The sequence below is a fragment of the Marmota monax genome, unplaced genomic scaffold, assembly GCF_021218885.2.
Source record: "Marmota monax isolate L192 unplaced genomic scaffold, Marmota_monax_Labrador192_F-V1.1 WCK01_AAM20220418_F8-fsc00126, whole genome shotgun sequence".
NCBI classification, from domain to species: domain Eukaryota; kingdom Metazoa; phylum Chordata; class Mammalia; order Rodentia; family Sciuridae; genus Marmota; species Marmota monax.
In genome coordinates, this window is record NW_026695245.1 from 3,507,946 (window position 1) to 3,528,737 (window position 20,792).

Sequence of the window (20,792 nt, forward strand, 5' to 3'; positions counted from 1 at the left end):
GTGTGTATAAGTCTTTTATTTGTTTAGCCTACCCTATATTTTCATTCCTTTAAAAGAAAGTTCTAAGTCTAGTTCACTGCTAAATTTATACCCAAGTATTTTGAGCATCTTGCCAAAAAAAATATTACACGCAAATAAAAATAATTAATTGACATTTACTGGGTAAACAAATGGCCAGTTTATTGCAGAAAAAAAAAAATTCATGTTAAATGCAAAGAATCCCCAATTCACCTAGACCTGATGCCTGTTGTGTGGCTTAACATCTGGTTGGGGTGGATTTGTTTGGTCTATGACCATGGCGCTAACCCACTGCCCTAGCCTAGAGAGATCCACAGTGAACAGGGAGGAAGACAGTAAGTTACTCCATACCAGAGGGTGACAATCTATTTGTTTTGTTTTCAGCACTGGGGATTCAACCCAGGGGCACTCTACCGAAGAGCCACAACCCCAACCCTTATAATTTTTTGAGATAGGGTCTCACTCAGTTTCTGAGGCTGACTTGAAACTTGTTATCCTCTGCCTCAGCCTCCTGAGTCATTGGGATTATAGGAATATGCCACTGCACCTGATCTCACCTGTTATTTTTAAAGCTGCTTCCATTATTTCCCATTAGGCCAATTTTCCTTAGTAGAGAGAGCCCTCTTGAAAATGTATCACAAGGAAGACCTTCAAGGATAGGAGTCAAGATGTAGGATTTAGCACTCTTCAAGCCCACTGAACCCCTCTAGCAGGCTCTTGGCATTCTGCCATTCATCCCTCCTCTGTGGACATTTTCACCCTCACATGGAGTGGGGTTACCAACCACCTGTGACTATTTCAGTCTGTTTAGGGACTCCTCAGTCACCCCTTCAGCCACAATGTGCATCCTGTTTTAGATATTAAATGTCACTCAAAGGCCCATATGTTAAAGTCCTGGCCCCTGTTCTGTGGAGATACCTGGAGGTGGCAGAACCTTCAGAAGGTGGAGATGAATGGAATGAAGTTAATCTCTGGAAGCTTTCCCTTGAAGGGGATACTGGGACCCTGGCCGCTTCTCCTCCCCCTTTCCTCCCCCTCCCCCTCTCCCTCTCCCTCTGCTTTCTGATTATCATGAAATGCAACAAGGTCAAGTGACCACGACCGGAAACCTCTGAAACAGTGGGCTAAAATAAATCTTTTCTCCTTATAAGACAATTTTCTTAGGCATTTTGTCATAGCAATGAGAAGCCAACACACATCATTGCCACATTTTTTGAGGTTTTCTGTAGAGAATTTTCTGTAAAATGAAACTCCCTTATAACCACAGAAGAGAGTTTACCCAGGTGGCACCACAAATGATACCATGACCCTGACATTCCTGCACAAATGAAAAACATGAACTAACCCAGACTTCCAGACCCTGAGGAACAGCAGGAAAACAGATTTTTAAAAGGTTATTTTTCAATTTCAGAAAGTACATGATATAAAATAAAATATGATTTATAAACTCTCAATCCCTGAATTGAATGTGAGCTATGACTAGATGGTATGTTTAGAAAAGAATTAGCTCCCTAGCCCTGCCTACTATCCTCTAAAAGGCCTGCTGACAACATAGGCCCTTGGCTGGATGTGGAATTTGGACCTGGGATGGGGTTCTTATCATTCACAGAACTAAAAGAGAGTGGCTTGCTGTTGCCTAAAAACCATGATTATAACAAATGCCTGCATTCCTTCTGGGGGTTTAGAATTGGATTGCAAGGTAGGGAATGCCTATAAGATCAGCCCCATCACATATACCTAAAAACAACAATTTTTTTTTAAAAAATTGCAGTTTTGAGTACAACTGCATGCTGAGTCCTGAATCCTCCTTGTGATTCCTCAAACCTCAGGAAGAACTTGGAAACCCCCCAATACATACTAGAAAGCTATTATTTTACTTAAATGTATCAATTTTCCAACAAATGATGGCCACATTTCCCATGGGATCACAATTGAAAACACAATCATCTTCCAAGTTTGGGTAGTTAATGTCCTAGAGTCTACATCTATTGAAAAGGATGATACAAAATTGAATGAACAAGTGAAACAAATTAGTCTATAAAAGTTTGGTTTAAAGGAAATGATTTTCATAATTTTACAATTACAAAAGCAATACATGTTTGAAACAATCTTCTTATTTAGTTCAATTTAACAGAAGTAGTCACTGCTTATACAGAACTACATTTTAGGAACCGATCCAGGTAAATCAAAGAGAAATGGGACAAATGTTCTTTAAGGCTCAGTGGCTTCCCCCTCCAACGTGGAAGTACTATAGGAAGAGAAAACTTCTTCATATACTAACACAGTGGAATTTCAAGCATTTGGATTGGTCCAACATGCTGACAAACAAGAAAGATGATTCTCAGTTATGATCAGAAAAGCCAAATGTATAATTTTAAAAAAGGAGAAAAAGAAAAGAAATGGGAAACATATACTCTTAAGAAGAAAAGCAATTGAGATCTAACTGAAAATAAATAGTCACTGGCTTGAAAATTTTAAAAATGAAAGAAAAAGAAAGTCTGCAAAATCCTAAACATGTTTATCAGCTATTGATAAAGTTCCTATTATATGCCAGGGACTATGGTGGCATCTAAGGGACACAAAAGAACTATAAAACTAATTTAAAAGGTTATTTTAAAATTCCAGCCCTCCAAATGCCTGAATAAAATTAAAACGTAAAAAAGTGTTAAAAATTCATGCAATATAAGACAAATTATATGAATGTATGTACCTGGGTCATACGTAGAAAAAGTGAAAATAAACCAAGCTAAGTGTCTGAGTGAATGGTTCTTTTTAATTTATTTTTGTCATTAAATTGTTTTCCACACAACAAACATGTAAAAATGCCAAATGAAGCATTGTAGGATTTCAGTAGAAAACTTCACTGCTTCCCACCCCAATCCCTAACTGGAAATTTGGAGGGAAATTTTTAACTCTCTTCCTCAATGCAGGAAAAGGCATCATCCTAGGAGAGGGGCAGAAGAGTGTGACACTGAAGAACAATGGCAGGTGAAGCAGGAGACACAATAGGACCAATGGGTTTAAGTCCAACTGAGGAATGAGCACCAGCTATAGAGAGATAGGGCATCTTCTAACACTGGGGTTGAAGGGAATCAGCTGTAACAATCCAGATCTCAGACGAAGATTAGAGAAAAGAACAGTAGCCCTGAAAACAGACATAAAAATCTATCAAGTCCTCACTGCATGAAACTTAGTTAATAATATAAAACAAGCCCCCCACAAAACCCTCATTCTTACAGAATAAAAATGAAATGAATTAAACCTATTTTTAATTTCATGCCTAAGATAGGCACCTTACTACCATTTTAAAAATCCCATATTAAAATCCACAGCAACTTGAAGAGCCTTAATTTGAACCAGGGAAATGAAACCCAGGGTTTTGGACTACATCAAAGACTATAAACTGAAATATGTCCAAAACAAAGTTAACATGCAAACAGAGGATTGTTTTGCTTTTACAACTTTCTACATTCAACTTGATATTGGAATAGGTTTTGCAGAGGGACTTGCCCCACTCCTGGTCCCAAACACTGTGGTGCATTTGGAGAAGGTGGTGCTAAGTGAATCCCAGTCAGAGCACAGCATGATCCAGCTCTGTAGGAGGGGCCTGTGGTCAGCTAGACTTAGCAATGACGCCAGTGAGTACCTGCTTCCCAACATGCAGGCAACACAGTATTCAATAGTCACACACTGTGTGGCCTTCCAAAGCCTCCTCTGAAAGGTCAGTATAAATCATTCAGCCATGGTGATCCTTCTGTGCCTGCAGAAGAAGGCAGAGAGGATAGGAACACACCATTTGCCCTATGATAATAGATTTAGGCATCAATCCACTGGGAGTCATGGAGAAGACATAGGTGGAAGTCCTTCCGGGAAAGGGCAAGGGTTGCCTGGGAAACAAAAATGTCAAGGTGCACTAAATTAATCTTGCAATGAATTTTGTAATTTTTGCAGGGGGAAGGTATCTGATGAGAGCACCCACCATCCACCACATTCCATCTGTTTACTTGTCCTACGACGAAACTGGATAACCCCATAAGAAAGGGTAAGTACAGCCTTGTCTCTCTGGTGACCCAAATGACAGACACTGAGGACAAAAGATGATACTGTTTTCACCAGTCAGCCCACCGCCTCATTATCTTCACCCCCAGTCAACAGACTTCTATCCGACTTGCTTTTCTACTCCCAGTTTCTTTCCTGAATGACATCATCCCTCCCCCATTCTTCCCTTTAATTCTCTGAACAGAAACACACTATGTGCTAGGCAGAGGCACCAAAGCAAGTATCAAGGACATCAAGAAGGAAATAAACTTTGATTCTTCTTAATTCTGCTCAGGGACAGAATTGGGGATTCTCGATCTTCCCAAAGGATCAGACTGGCTCACTCCCCAAGTAATCTCTAGGACTAACCTAATGTCTGCTGGCTATGGTATCTCCCTGAAATAGAATTTATTTAGCCATCATTTCCCCTTGCTATATCATGGGTTCCCTCAAGGCAAGGGCTGCCTCCCATTCGTCTCTGGGGCATCAGCACCCATCATCTCACACAGCATCCGATGTGTTCTACTAGCTCCATGTGTGTTGGAAACAGGGAAAACAGCAGGGAGACCAGCACAATCCCTGCTCTCAAGGAGTTTACAGTCTTATGTTTTGGCAGACATGTAAAAAATGGGTATGGTTGTGTGATAACAGCTGTAATTGATTATGTAATTTATGTATAAATAGAGTGATAAAATTAGACTGATGGAGTCAATGAGGAAGGAGGAAGGCTTGGCCTGCACTTGACTAGGTGAGAGAGAAGGAGGAAGGGGAAGAGGTGTTCCAAGCTGAGAGGCAGTGTGGACAAGCAGCAGCAGCCAAGGGGACCCAGGGAGTAGGCAAGGAAATAAAGTTTGTTCCTGCTTGAGCGGCTCGTGATTTGTGCCCAGCCAGACTGCGGCACTCAGCCAGGTGAGACAGTAGGCAGCAGGAGCCTAGGAGCGGGCAAGTTCTTACGTGCCACTCAAGGAAGGGACTTGGACTCTACCCTGTGGTCAGTGCAGGACAGTTAAGTGTCTACAGTACACATGTAACATGCGTCAGGAAGATGGCCTCAGGGGTTGTGCAGAGACTATGGCAGGGAGAGGGGAGTGAAGGGGCAGTAGGCTTTACTCTATGCCGGGGCTCGTGCCACTGGACATTGGGAGATATGAGGAAAATGCCTTGGGAAACACAGGGTTTGGGGCCATGTGGTGACACAAATAACCAGATTGAAGTGATGGGCAAAAGTATTAACACTAGGAATTTGGTTATGAAATAAGAAAACCATGGCTTTGGTCCTAGTCTGTCATAGCTCACAAGCTCTGCAAATCAGTCAACCTTGACCAAATCACTCACTCTCAGTTCTCCCAGGAAAGGAAGGAAAGTAGCTGAGTGTTCATCATGCCAAGAACATAAGATATGGGCCCTATCTTCAAATCCAATAGGAAATAAAGGGAAACGAAGATAAACTCAGGTGGCCAGTGCCACAAAATATGTTTAAAAAACAATTCCTTATTACACAAGCAATATATTCTCCCTGGAGAAATAAAAACACTCTTGGATCACAAAATAACTAAAGAGAAAGTAGCATGGGAAAATGAGGAAAGATGAGATGGTGGGGCAATATGTTATAAAGAAATTCAAATGAGGTAAACCCTCTTCAAAAAGTATGAAGCACTAAAAACAACTATTGACTCATCTTCTCCCAGAGCTTAGTGTGTGCCAACCAGGTGTGCTCCCTCACATCCCTGGTAGATACTTCTAGAAAAGTATCTACATAAAGTGTTTTCTAAGAAATGGATTCCAACAACAAATTATTTGCAGTTATTTGAAAAGTAAAAGAAGCACATGTTAGTTATGTTTGTCTGCTTATTTGAAACAAATGTGTAACTATTCAAAAAGCAAACTGATACTACATAAATTCATTAGGACCCAAGGCTCTTAAGCCTGTGAGAAGTTCACTTCAATACCAATAACACATTTAATAAAACCTAAGGCTTCAGGAAACATCAAGAATGATGCTACATATATATAGTAAGTGGGATTAAGTAATTGTTTCATATCAAACTGTTAGAGGAATGTGTAAAAGCTATAATGGCAAACTGAAAACAGAATGGAATGGAAAGGCTTGGAGTGTGGCTAAGTGGTAGAGCACTTGCCTCGCACAAATGTGGCCCTGGTTCCATCTCCTGCACCACACACCAAAAATGGGAATTGGTGGGGGTAGAGATGTAGCTTAGTAGCAAAATGTCCACCAGCATCACAAAAATTAATCAACTGATTAAAACAGAAATAGGTTCAGCTTCACTAATAAGAAAAAATACACAAAAAAGAATGCTCAAATGTCTACGGAATTGAGTAAACTATAGCCTATCCCTATAATAAACTAATAACGCTATTATTTAAAATTATATTATGAAACTAAGTCATAGAAAAATATTCAAAGTATAATCTAAGAGGGAAAAGTTAGATACAAAAGAATACAGGTTCAATTTTGTAAAAGTCTCTATTTTTATAGAGAAGAAAACTTAAAATCCATTATTTGCAATAAAGAATAATTCCTTGGGAGTAGTTACAGATGATGGCTTGCTTTCTTTTGCACTTACTTACTTTTTCAAAATTTTCTATAATAAGATATTAGCAATTTTATAATCAGAATAATTTAAAAATAAATAATATGCTCTGCTGCCTGTAACTTCACGTGGGCAGGGTCCATGGTCTGTGCTTACCACACATTATGAGCTCTGTAATTATTTGCTGAATGATCAATGAATGAGCAAATGAAGGACAGATATGCTCACTTTTAACTTTTGACATATTTTTATACTTAAGTGTGCGTTGATTTTACCTCTCTCTAACTCAAGTGATCCTTTCCAGCCTCATTTAGCTACCTGAGGAGCTGGACAACAGGTGTGTGACCTTACACCAGGCTACCCTTCTCTTTGAGCAGATTTTTTTTTTAATGGCTAAAATTAGCTCCTTAAAAGAGTTCTTGAGCATCAGGAAGATAATGTACAAAATCATAGAAAAACCAGAGTCCCTGTCTTGAACAAAGAGCGCCAGATAAGCTCTGTGTTCTTTTATATCCAAATCAGTGTGGAGCTGATTTGGGGTTTTACCTTACTGCATTATAGAAGATTCATACAGGCTAGGGGCTGTCAATCACGTAAACAAGGTCTTGAGAGAGTCACGAGAAGAGGGTTAAAGAAAAAGAAATGAACCAAAAGAAATGGTACAAGTGCCTCATACGATATATTAAAAAAAAAAAAAAAGATAAATTCTAGGAAGCCCAAATTTTAGAGGCCAAATTAAAAGTTAAATTCCACTTTGAATTTGAGCCAAACAGAAACAAAACATTTTCAAGTATGAGACAGACAGGTAAAGAGAGCAAGAAAGAGAAGAAAAAGGAGGGGGGATATATTGGTTTCTGGTTGTCTAGAAAGAAAAATGTACTTATAATGTAGCAGACACATCCTTCTTCATTCAAGTTTGGGGAGAAAATATTTTTCTGACTGTGAATTTTAACTAATTTTCTTTTTGAATTTTCATTTTTTGCCAAGTAAATCCTGTCTACCAAAGTGGCAGGTTTCTGCTGCAAGGATCCAAGAGACACAGAACCACAGTAGGGAAAGAATTAGGTCAATTTTAGACATACTCTTACAGCAAGCTATCAGAGACTCATTGAGTCTATTTCACTTAAGAAATTAAAGCTACAAAAGCCTAGAAAAAAATTGTCTTGGACAAACTAATTAAGAAATCAGTTGATAACCCCTATTAAAAGTTGTTACCATGCTGGTCATTCAAGTGTATTAGAAAATCTTTAATGATCTTTAATCATGTCCTAATATACTTAAAACCATTGAAGGTGCTCTGGCCTTTAATAACAATTTCCTGAAAAACTTAAATTTAAACCAGTTAGATTTCACTTTAAAGATGAGCATTACAACTTGATTCCCACAAAGAAAAAGTAGTATATCTACATAAAAAAAGGCATTCATGGGCTGGGGTTGTGGCTCAGTGAGAATGCTTGCCTGGTATGTGTGAGGCACTGGGTTCAATTCTCAGCACCACGTATAAATAAATGAATAAAATAAAGGTCCATTAAAATTTTTTAAAAAGGCATTCATAATTTCTCTAAGTAAGACAAAATTATCTTGAGACGGGGGATGAAACATAAACTTTGGGACTAAAACTACTCTGCTCAACACACATTAAGCACTTGTGGTTTCAATTTCCCAAGTAATAAATCAGTATCAAGCCCCAAAGAGGCGCCACATATTCTCAAAGACTGAAATACAAGGTAGTCTAAAATTTTTTTAAAAAGTATTACTGATTTTGTCTGCTGAATAGCAAAAATCCATTAAAAAGAAAGCTTCAGCATACCTGACAATTCTTGTTTGACAAAGGAAAGCACAGCCAGATACACCTGACAGTCAGCTATGATAATCTGCCTTTGAAGCCGATCAACCATAGAGGGAGTGGATTTGCGGACATCAACCTGTTTGGTGGAAAGAAAGAACACACCAATAAATCACACACATGAACGAATCTCCCTCCAAACAACTATTACTTAAAGCTACAAGATAATTCACTTTGGAGTTGTAAAACATGGCAGTCACCCAAAGCCAATACCAAATTTATGCTAGAAGCTTGGAAGCTCCATACTCCCATTAGGTTGAGCTTTGCCAACAACATAGTGCTAAAGAACATTTTAGATTCAAAAAAATATTCTAAGTGATAATATCTAAATTCATGGAAAACATGAACATGAATGCAAAACTTCAGAGGCTCACTTTTTTTAAGATAATGTAAATTCTAATTTATCCATAATTAAAATCATCATAGATAATACATTCCCTAAGTCAGTAACCCAAAAAGTCAATTTATAGCATTTATCTGCAGGTAAGACTAATATTAGGGTACATTCTTTTGGTGTACATAACTGAGATGTAAGGGCTGGAAACTGATTACATTTCTATTAAGGAGAAAATACCCTGGAATTAAAAATCCATTTTGAATAAATCACAAATTATACTTGAAATTTAGGCCATATAAGTAAAAATAAGCAAAAAGTAAAATCAATCAAAAAATACTGGTTTTATCATAAAGAACATTTCTGTACATTTCTGCATTCTTAACCCCAAGAAACTTTCATAGTGACATGAGAAATTATAGAATTTTGCAAATATGTCAATAGAATAGATAGTATGCATAATAGTAAGACATGTTTCTCTTTTTAAAAAATTTTTTGTAATTTGTTTTAATTAGTTACACATGACAGTACAATGATCTTGACATATCATACAATTGAATCAGATAGGATATAATTTCTCATTTTTCTTTTTTTTAAGAGAGAGAGAGAGAATGAGAGAGAATTTTAATATTTATTTTTTAGTTTTCGGCGGATACAACATCCTTGTTTTGTATGTGGTGCTGAGGATCGAACCCGGGCCGCACGCATGCCAGGCGAGCGCGATACCACTTGAGCCACATCCCCAGCCCGATTTCTCATTTTTCTGAGTATACAGGTTGCAGAATTACATTGATCATGCAGTCACATATATACCCAACAATACTAATGTCTCTCTTTTTCTAGATTTTCATAATCCATCATCATTTCTGCTATTCTCTGTCAAGCCCCAGCACTCATTACTCTGATTGCTTGGGAAAATGTCTGTGTATCAATGCTTCTGTTTCTTTATTTATAGCAACATCTACTGTGCAGGTTGTCCAGAAGGCTAATGAGATGCTGTATATGAAAATGCTTTATAAATTGTAACAGCCATTGCAATGTTAATAATTAACACGTATGCGAGGTGTAGTAGTAGAAATTGAGAACAGACATGTAAATAGTTTACAGTTAATGAGGAAATATAGACCTTATCACCTTGTAACATAGAAAGTGGTCTGAAGGATTAAAGCATAGGGAACTACAGGAATCTTAGGAGATATACTCAGCAGGGTTTGGAGACTCAGGCAAATGTTCTTGGGGGAAAACTTATCTATGAAGGAAGAACTAAGAGAAGCAACCTGATGAAGACTGAGAAGAATATGCAGAGGCATATGCCAGCTATACTTAGGGGTTTAGACTTTATTATAAAGGCCATGGCTGGAGCTAGCACTGAAAATCAAGTAAACAACATATTATTGACTGTATTATAGAGAATGAATGGGAGAGTAGAGAGACCGAGGCAGAGTGCCAGTCTATCTTAGATAAAGGGGATGGCCTAGGAAGATGATGGTGAGGATGGAGAGCAGTCCACAAACTCAAGAGGTATTTTAAAAAGACAGTCATCAGGGACTGGTCACTGACTGTACATCAGGTTTGAAGGAGGAAGAGGCAAGAATGAGTCTGGCCCATGTGGAGCGTCAGGAGCCAGCACTCTTGGCCCATCAGTGGCTTCCTCATGGTGGACACCACAAGCAAGGGATGGAAGCATTCCCCTCTGTACTGGGAACTTTTGAACTGAAAGGGGAGGGCAAAATACAGAAAGGTGTAACTGAGACTTTATAATCAAAGGCTGGTGAGACCTGGGGGAAACGAGGTCAGTGGCTAAATTCTTCAAGTCAGCCAAAATGCAGGTGTTTTATTGCTCAGCTGTCACTGAGTGATGTTTAATTATACACAAGAAACTCTCATTAGAAGAGCCTTGTCATGGGAGCCCATTATGGAAGAAGATCATTCTTGCTTTCTTTTTCTAGTACTGGGGACTAAACCCAGGGCCTTGCACATGCTAGGCAAGTGCTCTGCCACTACACCAACCACACCCCCAGCTCTAGAAATGGTGGCTCTAAAATACCAACAGATGGCTCTAATGACGGGAAAGGGCTTCTACAACTTTGTGAGAGGCATTTCACATAACCAGAAGCCACGGGGAACATTTACTGCTTGTTTTCAATCCTATTTTAAATACGGAAACCCAAGTGATACTCTAAATAGTACACAGCCCATAATCTAAAGGCGCACGACTTACATTCTTCTTAATTTTATTCTTGATTGTTTCAATGACTCCAGCCTCTTCACTTTCACACAGCTTTTCTGTGGTTTTCAAGTCATCACACGCCAACTGCATTTTTTCCTCCTCAAATGTCATCATGGCATTCTGCCAAGAAACAAGGAGAGAATGAATGAATCAGTAAGTGTCTGAAACTTCAGGCCCCTTTATTACAACAGTACTCCAAACTAGGAAAAAAAAAACCTCACTTAAATTATTTGTTGCAAGTAAAAGAATCAAAATGTAACAGCACACCCTTTCATTTAAAGACACTATAATCTTGATATTACATAATATATGACTCTATTACACCAGCATGAAAAAAAAAAATATATATATATATATATATACACATACAGTAACGAATGTCCTTGCAATTGTCATTCTATTGCATTTCTGCTGTTATTAAATGCAGCAGCAAAAATTTTGTATAATTTCTAATTGGTCTACTCCATTCAATTTTTTTTTCTTTTTTTAATATTATTTTAGTTGTAGATGGACACAATACCTTTATTTTATTTGTTTATTTTTATGTGGTGCGTGGGATCAATCCCAGTACCTCATGCATGCTAGACAAGCGCTCTACCACTGAGCCACAGCCCAGTCCCTCCATTCAGTTTTTTTGATAGGGTCTCATTCAAAAGTTCATTCTACTCTAGATAGACCCCTGCCTCTAGTAAGTACTGTATAGAAAGGCTAACAAAACAACCACTAGAGGTGCTCTTTGAAATCATCAGTCTTTCCAGAGTAATTCCTGTGGGTTTCCTTATTTTATACCATCTATAGTTAAAAATTCCACTGACAGCTTGATTTTAGGCACCTGATGCTGGCTGATGTTGTCAAGCCAAATCTAAATGGGTGGAAGTGATATTTCTGAGATGGGTGTGTACAGAGGCAGGAGAGCTGGTTCTTGGAAGGACCTATGAACAGTCTCTAGCTCTCCGTTCCCCACTGGATTCCCCAGCCCTACCTTGAAATTCTAGGACTTGTCACTATGACTCGAACCTATTTTTCTGTCCTAGCCAAACTAGACCCTGGTCACCCATGTCCTAGTTTCCTAGTTACACTCTTTCTCCCAACCATCCTGGTCACCCCCACCCCCCGATGCCCTGGTCACCACCCTGTTCATTCCCTTTGATTCAGCCTTTGTAGTCACTTGGGTACTAATGTTACAATCCTCATTCAGTACTTTTTTTTTTTTCAGATGTGGAACTATGTATTGATGCCAAGAGTAGGCTCTAAAATTTTGTTGCATTATCTATAATAAGAGGAACTAAATAGTCTGAATAAAACCCCATCACACTGGAGATGGCCTCATGCTTACAGCTGGGCACTACCAGGCTGGGCATAATATGCCTATTTGGTGACATCTTTCTGAATTTCAAATCTAAATGCTGTCTCCCTTCTGGTTTCTACTGGGTATCTTCTCCTGTCTCCCTGCCCCCTTATATAATACTATGATGTTTTTAAAAACGTGTGTGTTTGGAAGTAGTTGGTGTGAATATTTCTGAAAAGAAAGCATCCACTTTCTTATACCACCTGATTAAAACCTAACTAAAACCTATTCCCTCAATTCTCATATCTTTGCTCATTGAACTTGTCTTCTCGTGCAGTTACTCAATAATTTTAGAGCAAATATTTATTACCCAGAGGCAGACCTGCCCGCTGTCCCAATACATTTTAATTTTTGAAGGTCTTTCGATTATATTTTTATTCTAAAAAGAATTTTGAGTGGGAAAAATATAATACTCTACAAGATACAACATTTTATTTTTAAAATGAGGTAAATTATCTACAGGCATTGGTTAATAGGCAAAAACGATTTCAGTTTTAAATGCTACAGAATTTTCTACAATGGTATACTATGCAGCTGGTAGCCAAAAAGAGACATTAGTTTATAACTGCTTCCTTCATACCAATACCTCTTTTAATATCAACTTACCAAAAAACTGACAAAGCTGGCTCCAAAACTCATCAGTGGGCTATGATTCCTGTTAAGAAAAAATAAAAGTATTTTTATTGTAAACTTTTACTTTAAAATCATCTGATAGCCTTCCTCTTCCCTGTGCCTTAGTTTTGGAAGACTTATCAAAAGTGTGAAATTTGATCTACTAATTTATTGCTATTTCCATGAAACTCTGAGAACATAGGTGAGCTGTAACACTGGTTGAACAAGTTTTTTTTTTTATTATTAAAGCAATGAATTATGTTTATGTTGTTAAGAGTGCTGTGCTATATAATTAAAAATCATAAAGATGATAAATTTTGTTATGTGTTTTTTCAATAATAAAAAGCAATAAGTTATATTGTTATGTTATTACAAAAAAATCATCTGATGGGTCAGGATCACTATACAATCCCATTAATTGAATTGAAATTAAGGTCATCAAGCCGATTAAATCACCCTATGAAAAAAGTTAACGAGGCAATGCACTGGTTAATGCTCTACCTGTAGAACAGAATCTGTTCTCAATTCTTTAAAGCAGATAACAGGAACAAATTATAACAAAGACTGCCTTTAATATTGTAGCTATTAAAGAATTGACACGGTAGCTATAAAGATGATAGAAGCAACCTGATATCTGTAACATCGTGACCAAAGGAAGGTGGTTATTATTCACTTTTTTATTTTTTCTTTTTAGTTATACATGACAGTAGAGTGTACTTTGATGGATTATACATACATGGAGTATAACTTCCCATTCATGTGGTTGTACATGATATGGAGTTTCACTGGTGGTGTATTCATATATGAACATAGGAAAGTTATGTCCCATTCATTTCATTGTCTTTCCTATTCCTATTCCCCTTATTATTCATTTTTAAAATGCAAAACAGCCAGGAGAGGTGGCACACGCCTGGAATCCCAGCAGCTTAAAGGCTGAGGCAGGAGGATCACAATTTCAAAGCCAGCCTCAGCAAAAGTGAGGTGCTAAGCAACTCAGTGAGACTCTGCCTGTAAATAAAACACAAAATAGGGCTGGGGATGTGGCTCAGTGTCGAGTGCCCCTGAGTTCAATCCCTGGTACAAAAAAAAAAAAAAAAAGCAAAACTTTTCAAACTTTACACACATAAAATCTATATCACTTCTAGAGAAGAACAAAGGAGTTTACCACAGCATCAGATCTCACAAACTCAACTTACCATCCAACAATGTCAAGAATGCCTCTCTAAGTCAGTCATTCCCTCACTGTGTTACATGCTCATCGTCCTATTTTGGAATAAGTCAAAGATGAAACCAAACCAATGCCAATTGATTCAAAAGCATGTAAGGATATAAGCTTTCTGCTTCAAATTAAAAAAAAATAGTACAAAATATATATCTCTATAAATTGTACTAAAAGGAAAAGGAACCTGTAATTGCCTTCTTCTTCTTTATTTTTTATTGGTACATTATAGTTTCACATAATGGTAGGATTTGTTGCACTGTAACTGCCTTCTTAAAAAATAATTTTACTGATTTTTTATTATGCAAATATATGGTCAGTATATAAAAGCATGTAACAATTTATTTAATCTCCTCTTAGAAAATTAGATTCTGTTCAAAATGAAAGTGTGGAGGTGTGACTCTCCACATATGCACAGGCACGCATATGCTTGGTGGACATCCTGTACCTATAATTTTGTACGTAACACCAAATACATTCATGGGATAAATTACTAGAGGTAGCGCCACTGAAACAAAAGGTATGCACATCCACTTTTTCTCTTGGAGTTGGCTGTGTGGGGTGGGAGGTAGGGGTATCTGAGGTACCTAACACAGTAGCATTCAGCAGACAGCAATCAGTCAAGGAGTGACAGAGCCCTGCTATTGAGGAACAGATGTGTTTCAATCCAGTGCTGGCAACTGGCTTCACCCTTCCTTCCTTGCCATGTTAACCACTCTGCCACTTGAGAAGTGAAAGAAGCTGAAACTAGTGTTGCTACTTTTGCTTCTTGTTCTTGACTAAAATTAGGTTTCTGAGAGTCATGGCAATTAATTATTCATAGTATCTAACCTTGCCCTTATTACTTCACATACCATCTTATCATTTAAGTGGGGGAAAAAAACGTAGAAACCAGCCCAATAGAACAATTTTCCCTCCATGAGGTGCTGTGTGCAAACTGCGTAGCATCTGGGTGCACCAGGCATAAAGAATGTAGGGCCAGGGAGCACTGGCTGTTAGAACAGCTCCATCCACCCAGGCTTACTTGGTGTTTTAACTTAACATACTTCAAGTGATTAACTTACTTCATCTTAATTAAGATGTCTTTATATGAAACATATTTGTTTTGGAGATCTCAAATTGTTCCTCCAAAGTATGAGGATGATGATGGAAAACCCAGTGCCAGGGTCGGGAGAGGGAAGAGGCACTCGGCTCATTTCAAGATTGCTCATGCTGGGAACCTGCCATGGTGAGATAACTCGTAACACTTGTTTTAAAAATGGATTCCTATAGGGTGAGGGAGGGAATAGGGAAGACACAAAGAAATGAAGTTTCCCTGTATCTACCTTGTCTGTAGATTCAACTCTGGAACCCTGTAATCATGATACACAATAACAACACCAAATTAAACTTTAACATGCCATTCCTACAAATCAGAAGTGAAATGAATGCAATGCACTTCTGATGCAAATGAAATGGTAACATAACTACACAGAGTAGAAACTACTCCAATATTGTAGAACGTCGTAATCTAATAGTAAACCCCGATCATGAGTATCCCTGAAAACAGACCCTCAAAAGATGCCCCTGCCCCACTCATTTCGGTAACCATATTCTAACTGGATAAGGGCGTCTTACTCTCAGGCTGCTGTGTGCCTCATTTGTAATAAAGCAAGGATTACGTATGTAGAGATCCAAGATTTTGTGCATATGGGAGAGGATGAAGTTAATTTAAAAATCTGGAAAGTCCAAAAAAGAAAGAATCAATGAAAACCCATTGTATTATTTTCTAATCTTTGAAAGCATATATTTATCCTAGATCTGCCCACTGAAAGGCCCAGAACCAATGACCACCCAGCGCGCTGTGCATGACATGAGCACCCTCTCCAGATAATGGAGCAAGGGACTGTGGCTCACTTGAAGCAATGGCTGCTTCCAAGTCAGGGGCAAGAAAGGCTCAAGAAGAGCCTGAAAATGTCCTTTTATAGCAGAAATTAAGGAAGTTTAAAAAACATAGTAGGGTCTTGAAGAGGTTCCCATTAGCCAAATATGGAATAATTTGATCACCCTAGAGAACAAAAACAGCAACGGATTGAAATATCAAGTTGAAACCATGCATTCATAATGATGCTTTTAATTTTTTAAAAAACTCACTAGTTTCCTACTGGGAAACCAACTCATTATTTTTAAAAGAGATCCTTTAAAAGAGCAAGAATAAGCATTTACCCTGCCTTTACTCTGTGGACGCAGAGGAACCAATTGTTTGGGGGTAGGGAGAGTTTCCCTTTATAGAAGTTTCCTGGGCTCATAAATGAAAAGTAAATCACCGTGGTACAGGTCCTAATGAATTTAGAGATATGGGCAATGCACATAAAGACAGGGACAGAATGTGTTAAATGCTGCCGTGGTGACAGAATCAGCAAAAATCTAAGCTGTGGAAAAGTCTACAGGATAAAGATCCTAGTTTCTTCAACAATAAAGAATCATAGGAGGGAAAAAGAGACCAAAGGGAAACTTTAAAGTGAGACTATCAAACATCAGACACATAAATACACTCATGAGAAGACATCTCAAACAGCACCACATAGGTGCACACACACGTGTATCTATTCACACACATGCAACAATTAGAAAATGAGATTTTAAAAAAATCACCCTTTACAATAGCACTAAAAAATTAACTATCTAAAACTAAATCTAATAAAGATTATAAAGTACCCCTACATTGAAAACTCCAAAAACACTGCTAGGACAAATTAACGACCTAAATCAGGTTTTTTAAACAGTGGTATTCTGAACATTTTGTGCCAAATAGTCCTTTGGTGTGGGGTTGTCCTGCACTTCACAGAACATTAAGCAGAAATATACGTGAAACAAGACTGGCCAATGAGTTGGTAATTGTTACGGCTATAAACTAGAACACTAAAACTCATGAAATATTTTCTATGCTCTGGAAGATGTGACAAAGTTTAGATATGGCTTGTCCCCCAAGGGCACGTGGGATGGAAACTTGGTCCCCAGTGTTGAGATGGTGTGTACATCTAGGAGGAGGGGCTAGCGGGAGGTCATAGGTAAATTGGCCACATGCCCTTGAAAGGGATTAAAGTATTTTTTTATGGGACCCTGGTTAGTCCTCGTAAGAGAACTGTTATAGAACTCCGAGCCTGACACCATGTAGTCTCTTTTTGCATCCTGCCTTGCCACATGGTCCCTTGCTCCTGCCATTGCCATAAGCCATGATGTGATAAAGATAAGATAGTCCTCACCAGAACTGAGCTTATTAATAACAACCCCAGGCCATAAAAGCTCTAAAACTCTTAGTAAACCACTTTACTTATCTTAGGTATTTCATTGTGGTGACAAAAAATTGACTAACACAAAATATATGAAATTTTCCAAAATAAAAAGTTTAAAAACCTACAATTAAAAATGTTCTTCAAAAGATAAGCTGTCATGGGAACTCCTCTAATGAAAGGGCTCCTTGTGACTGCTGCCATAGTTTACTTTTTGAAAATGAACCATCAGTAATAAGATGGCTCCAAATTTTTCACTCTGTATAATGAGTCACCCAAATCAGAAAGACCATAGAGAATATAAAGAAGCAATTTACCATCTATTCCTATAGTCACTAACATTGCCATGGCAATTATTTTTTAAAGTTTCACCAGGATATTAAAAATAGGACTGAGCTGATGAAAATTTTGTTTCCTGAAGTATAGTAGAAGGAAATGTACACATTTAATTCTTAAAGGAGTATCTTTCCATTACATAAATGAGCATAATTATAAGAATACCTATTTCTTCAAAGGTAATTTTATTGTTCATAGTAGCGAATGGTTAAAAATTTTCAAGTCTTCCTTTGATTTTTTTCTGAATGTTCTAAATTTATAAAATGCTGAGTTCTTAGAAGAATTCAAAATGACTTTTCTCCCCTCTAAATGCCTGGGGAGCATGGACCCTTGTGAATTACACAGGAAATATGGGCCACCTGAATCTAATCAGCCAATGGCCATCATCATCTTACCCTGGAGTCAAGAGATCCCAGATCTGAGAATTGAAGGGGAAAAAAAATGACATGAATTTACCCCTGCTGCTCTTAATGGAGGGTCTGTCTTTACCATGACCCACAATGTTTTAGAAACCATAGCCCCAGAGGACCACTGGAGTTAACTTTATACAATTAGCAAAAAATGTCAATATGGAATAGCTTCTCTGATGTCTCTGAGCTACCCTCACAATTTAATTTTTTTTCATGGAAAAACAATTGTCTTCGATACAACAAATGCCTTGTAAAATAGCCAAATAGAATGTTATGACCTACAACTGCTTTCATAAAATTTAATATTTAGGAAAAGGCTGTGTGTACACTGTGTTCCAACACAAAAGAGCAATTAAAATATTTGTTATGAGGGGAAATACAATTAGTGTTTTTTTTTTTTTTTCAATGAAAAGTGTTGACCACAGTGGGTGGTCAAAGCCACTGTGTCTTTATATTGTTGCTGCAGAATCCTCCCTATATTTAGATCCCTTTTAGGAAGAAAAATGCATCATTTAAGTCAATTTACTTGTCCTGAATACTCCCTGTGATTCAGTTGTTGCTATTTTTTTTTTTTATCCAGCCAACCAAACAGAAAAATGGGTCATTTCAACAGCAAAACAGCCAAATCCCATAGGAGTGAGTTATTCACTTAATGGTAAGCTAAGGCCCAGCTGTGTCCAGCTATGGCCCAGGGCACTCTCAGCATAAGGCTAATAGAGAATTGGATCCAAAATAAGTAGAAGGGCCCCTTTGAGGTTACTCCCCAAGACAGTTCCTAATTTTTTTCCTGAAAAAAAAGAAGCAAATTATTTGGTGATTGCTTTTTATATTACCCATACAAATGGTATAAATAATATATTATATGTTCCCTTAAAAAAAAAAAAGATGATGCCTACAGCCACCAGTAGGCCATTAGGGCACAACAGAACCATATATTTTATTGTGATTTGAACTCTTTTTTTGGGGGGTGGTGTGGAGTGGGGTAATAGGTATTGAAATCAGAGGCACTCAACCACTGAGTCACATTCCCAGCACTATTTTGTATTTTATTTAAAGACAGGGTCTCACTGAATTGCTTAGCACCTTGTTTTCACTGAGGCTGGCTTTGAACTCACGATCCTCCTGCCTCAGGCCTCCGGAGCTGCTGGGATTGTAGGCATTCACCACAGCGCCTGGCTGAACTCTCTTCTTATTTAAACATTTTCTTTAATTTTTAATAGTGAAAGCTTCCCACTATCTAGCTGATTCCTCCTCTCTCTGTCAAGAAAAATAATAAATAAAAGGCTTTATAATGGGAAATTTGAAATTAAAAGCTAAAAATATGTGCTTTTCCCAGATAAAAGCCTTGAAATGTCTCAATTTCACGGGACCCAGAGGGCCTGACAGCAGCTCCCACTTAGCTGGCACTCATGGTTTCTGGCCCGTGGGCTCAATTTGTTCTATCTTGTATCTCAAGTTCTCTAACTTTGAGTACACCATGGCAACAATCAATAGCTAAGATTGATTTGACACTTCTGCAATGAACTATGTTCAGGGCCTTGCACATGCTAGGCCAATGTTCAATCCCTGAGCTATATCCCCCCGCCCTGAATTGACCTATTAACACCATTTGGACATGGGAAACTCATGGTGAACTACTGAAGCCCCAATCTTAATATGAAGATATTGTAGCAATACGAGAGAAAGGAACATCTGGCAGACCAGAGCATAGAAGCTCTTTCAGTCACAAGCTAAAGAGACAGAAATATATGTCTCTAGCCATAGTGTGATTGCAAGGAAGAACAGTGATGTTTTCAGCACCTTGCTCATCCACCCAATGCTTATTAAAGAGAGCATCTTCCTTATGCAGAAAATGAAAAGGAAATGAGAAATGAAAAACTCTAGGCTGAAAGTCTTAGAGAAGTGTCTCTTTCTCCCAGAGGATGGCCCAAGAAATGTGACAAACTTCATTTAAAGACATTTTTGACTGGATTCATAATGATTAAGAATATTTTTCAAGCTGGGCATAGTGGCACATACCTATAATCCTAGCAGCTTGGGAGACTGAAGCAGGAGGATCTCAAGTTCAAAGCCAGCCTAAGCAACTTAGCAAGGTGCTAAGCAACTTAGTGAGACCCTATCTATTTCAAAATTAAAAATTAAAAAAAAAGGGGCTGGGCATATAGCTCAGTTGTTAACTGCCCTTGGCTTTTGTTACTAGAGAGAAACAAAGAAAAAAAATTCAAAAGAAAAAAAATCTAATTTATTCTGCTTCTTAGTTTAAAAGTGTTCCAAACGTTTTCTTTACTTATTACGCATAGCATCCCTAGAGGTCTGGTATGTGACAGGACAGCACTGGTGGAATGTTCTCTTTTTGGATCCTGCTATGAATCAGATTATAAATAAATTCCATTATCTATGGTTTTTTAGAAAGTTAAATTGCTTCTATAGTGATCCAATGAATATATTCTGTTCATTAAGTTGCATCTTTCCAGCAGGCCTGAGAGATAGGTACAGTTGCCCAGGTCAACTCCCAACCCTGTGTACTCTGCTGCTCTGCATCTTCCAAATATCCATGACAAATTTCCAGTGGAGGAT

General features: G+C 38.0%; 1 protein-coding gene across 1 annotated transcript in view; it reads right to left on the reverse strand.

The window, feature by feature from the left end:
• Positions 1 to 20,792, reverse strand: part of Ttc39c (tetratricopeptide repeat domain 39C) — a 101,593-nt gene that overhangs the window by 38,761 nt on the left and 42,040 nt on the right. The window contains exons 2-4 of the mRNA XM_046433624.2: positions 12,973 to 13,021; positions 11,010 to 11,138; positions 8,419 to 8,533 (exon numbers count right to left, since the gene is read on the reverse strand). Of these exons, the coding sequence (XP_046289580.1) occupies positions 8,419 to 8,533; positions 11,010 to 11,138; positions 12,973 to 13,021 (293 nt within the window). The remainder of the gene's footprint in view (positions 1 to 8,418; positions 8,534 to 11,009; positions 11,139 to 12,972; positions 13,022 to 20,792) is intronic.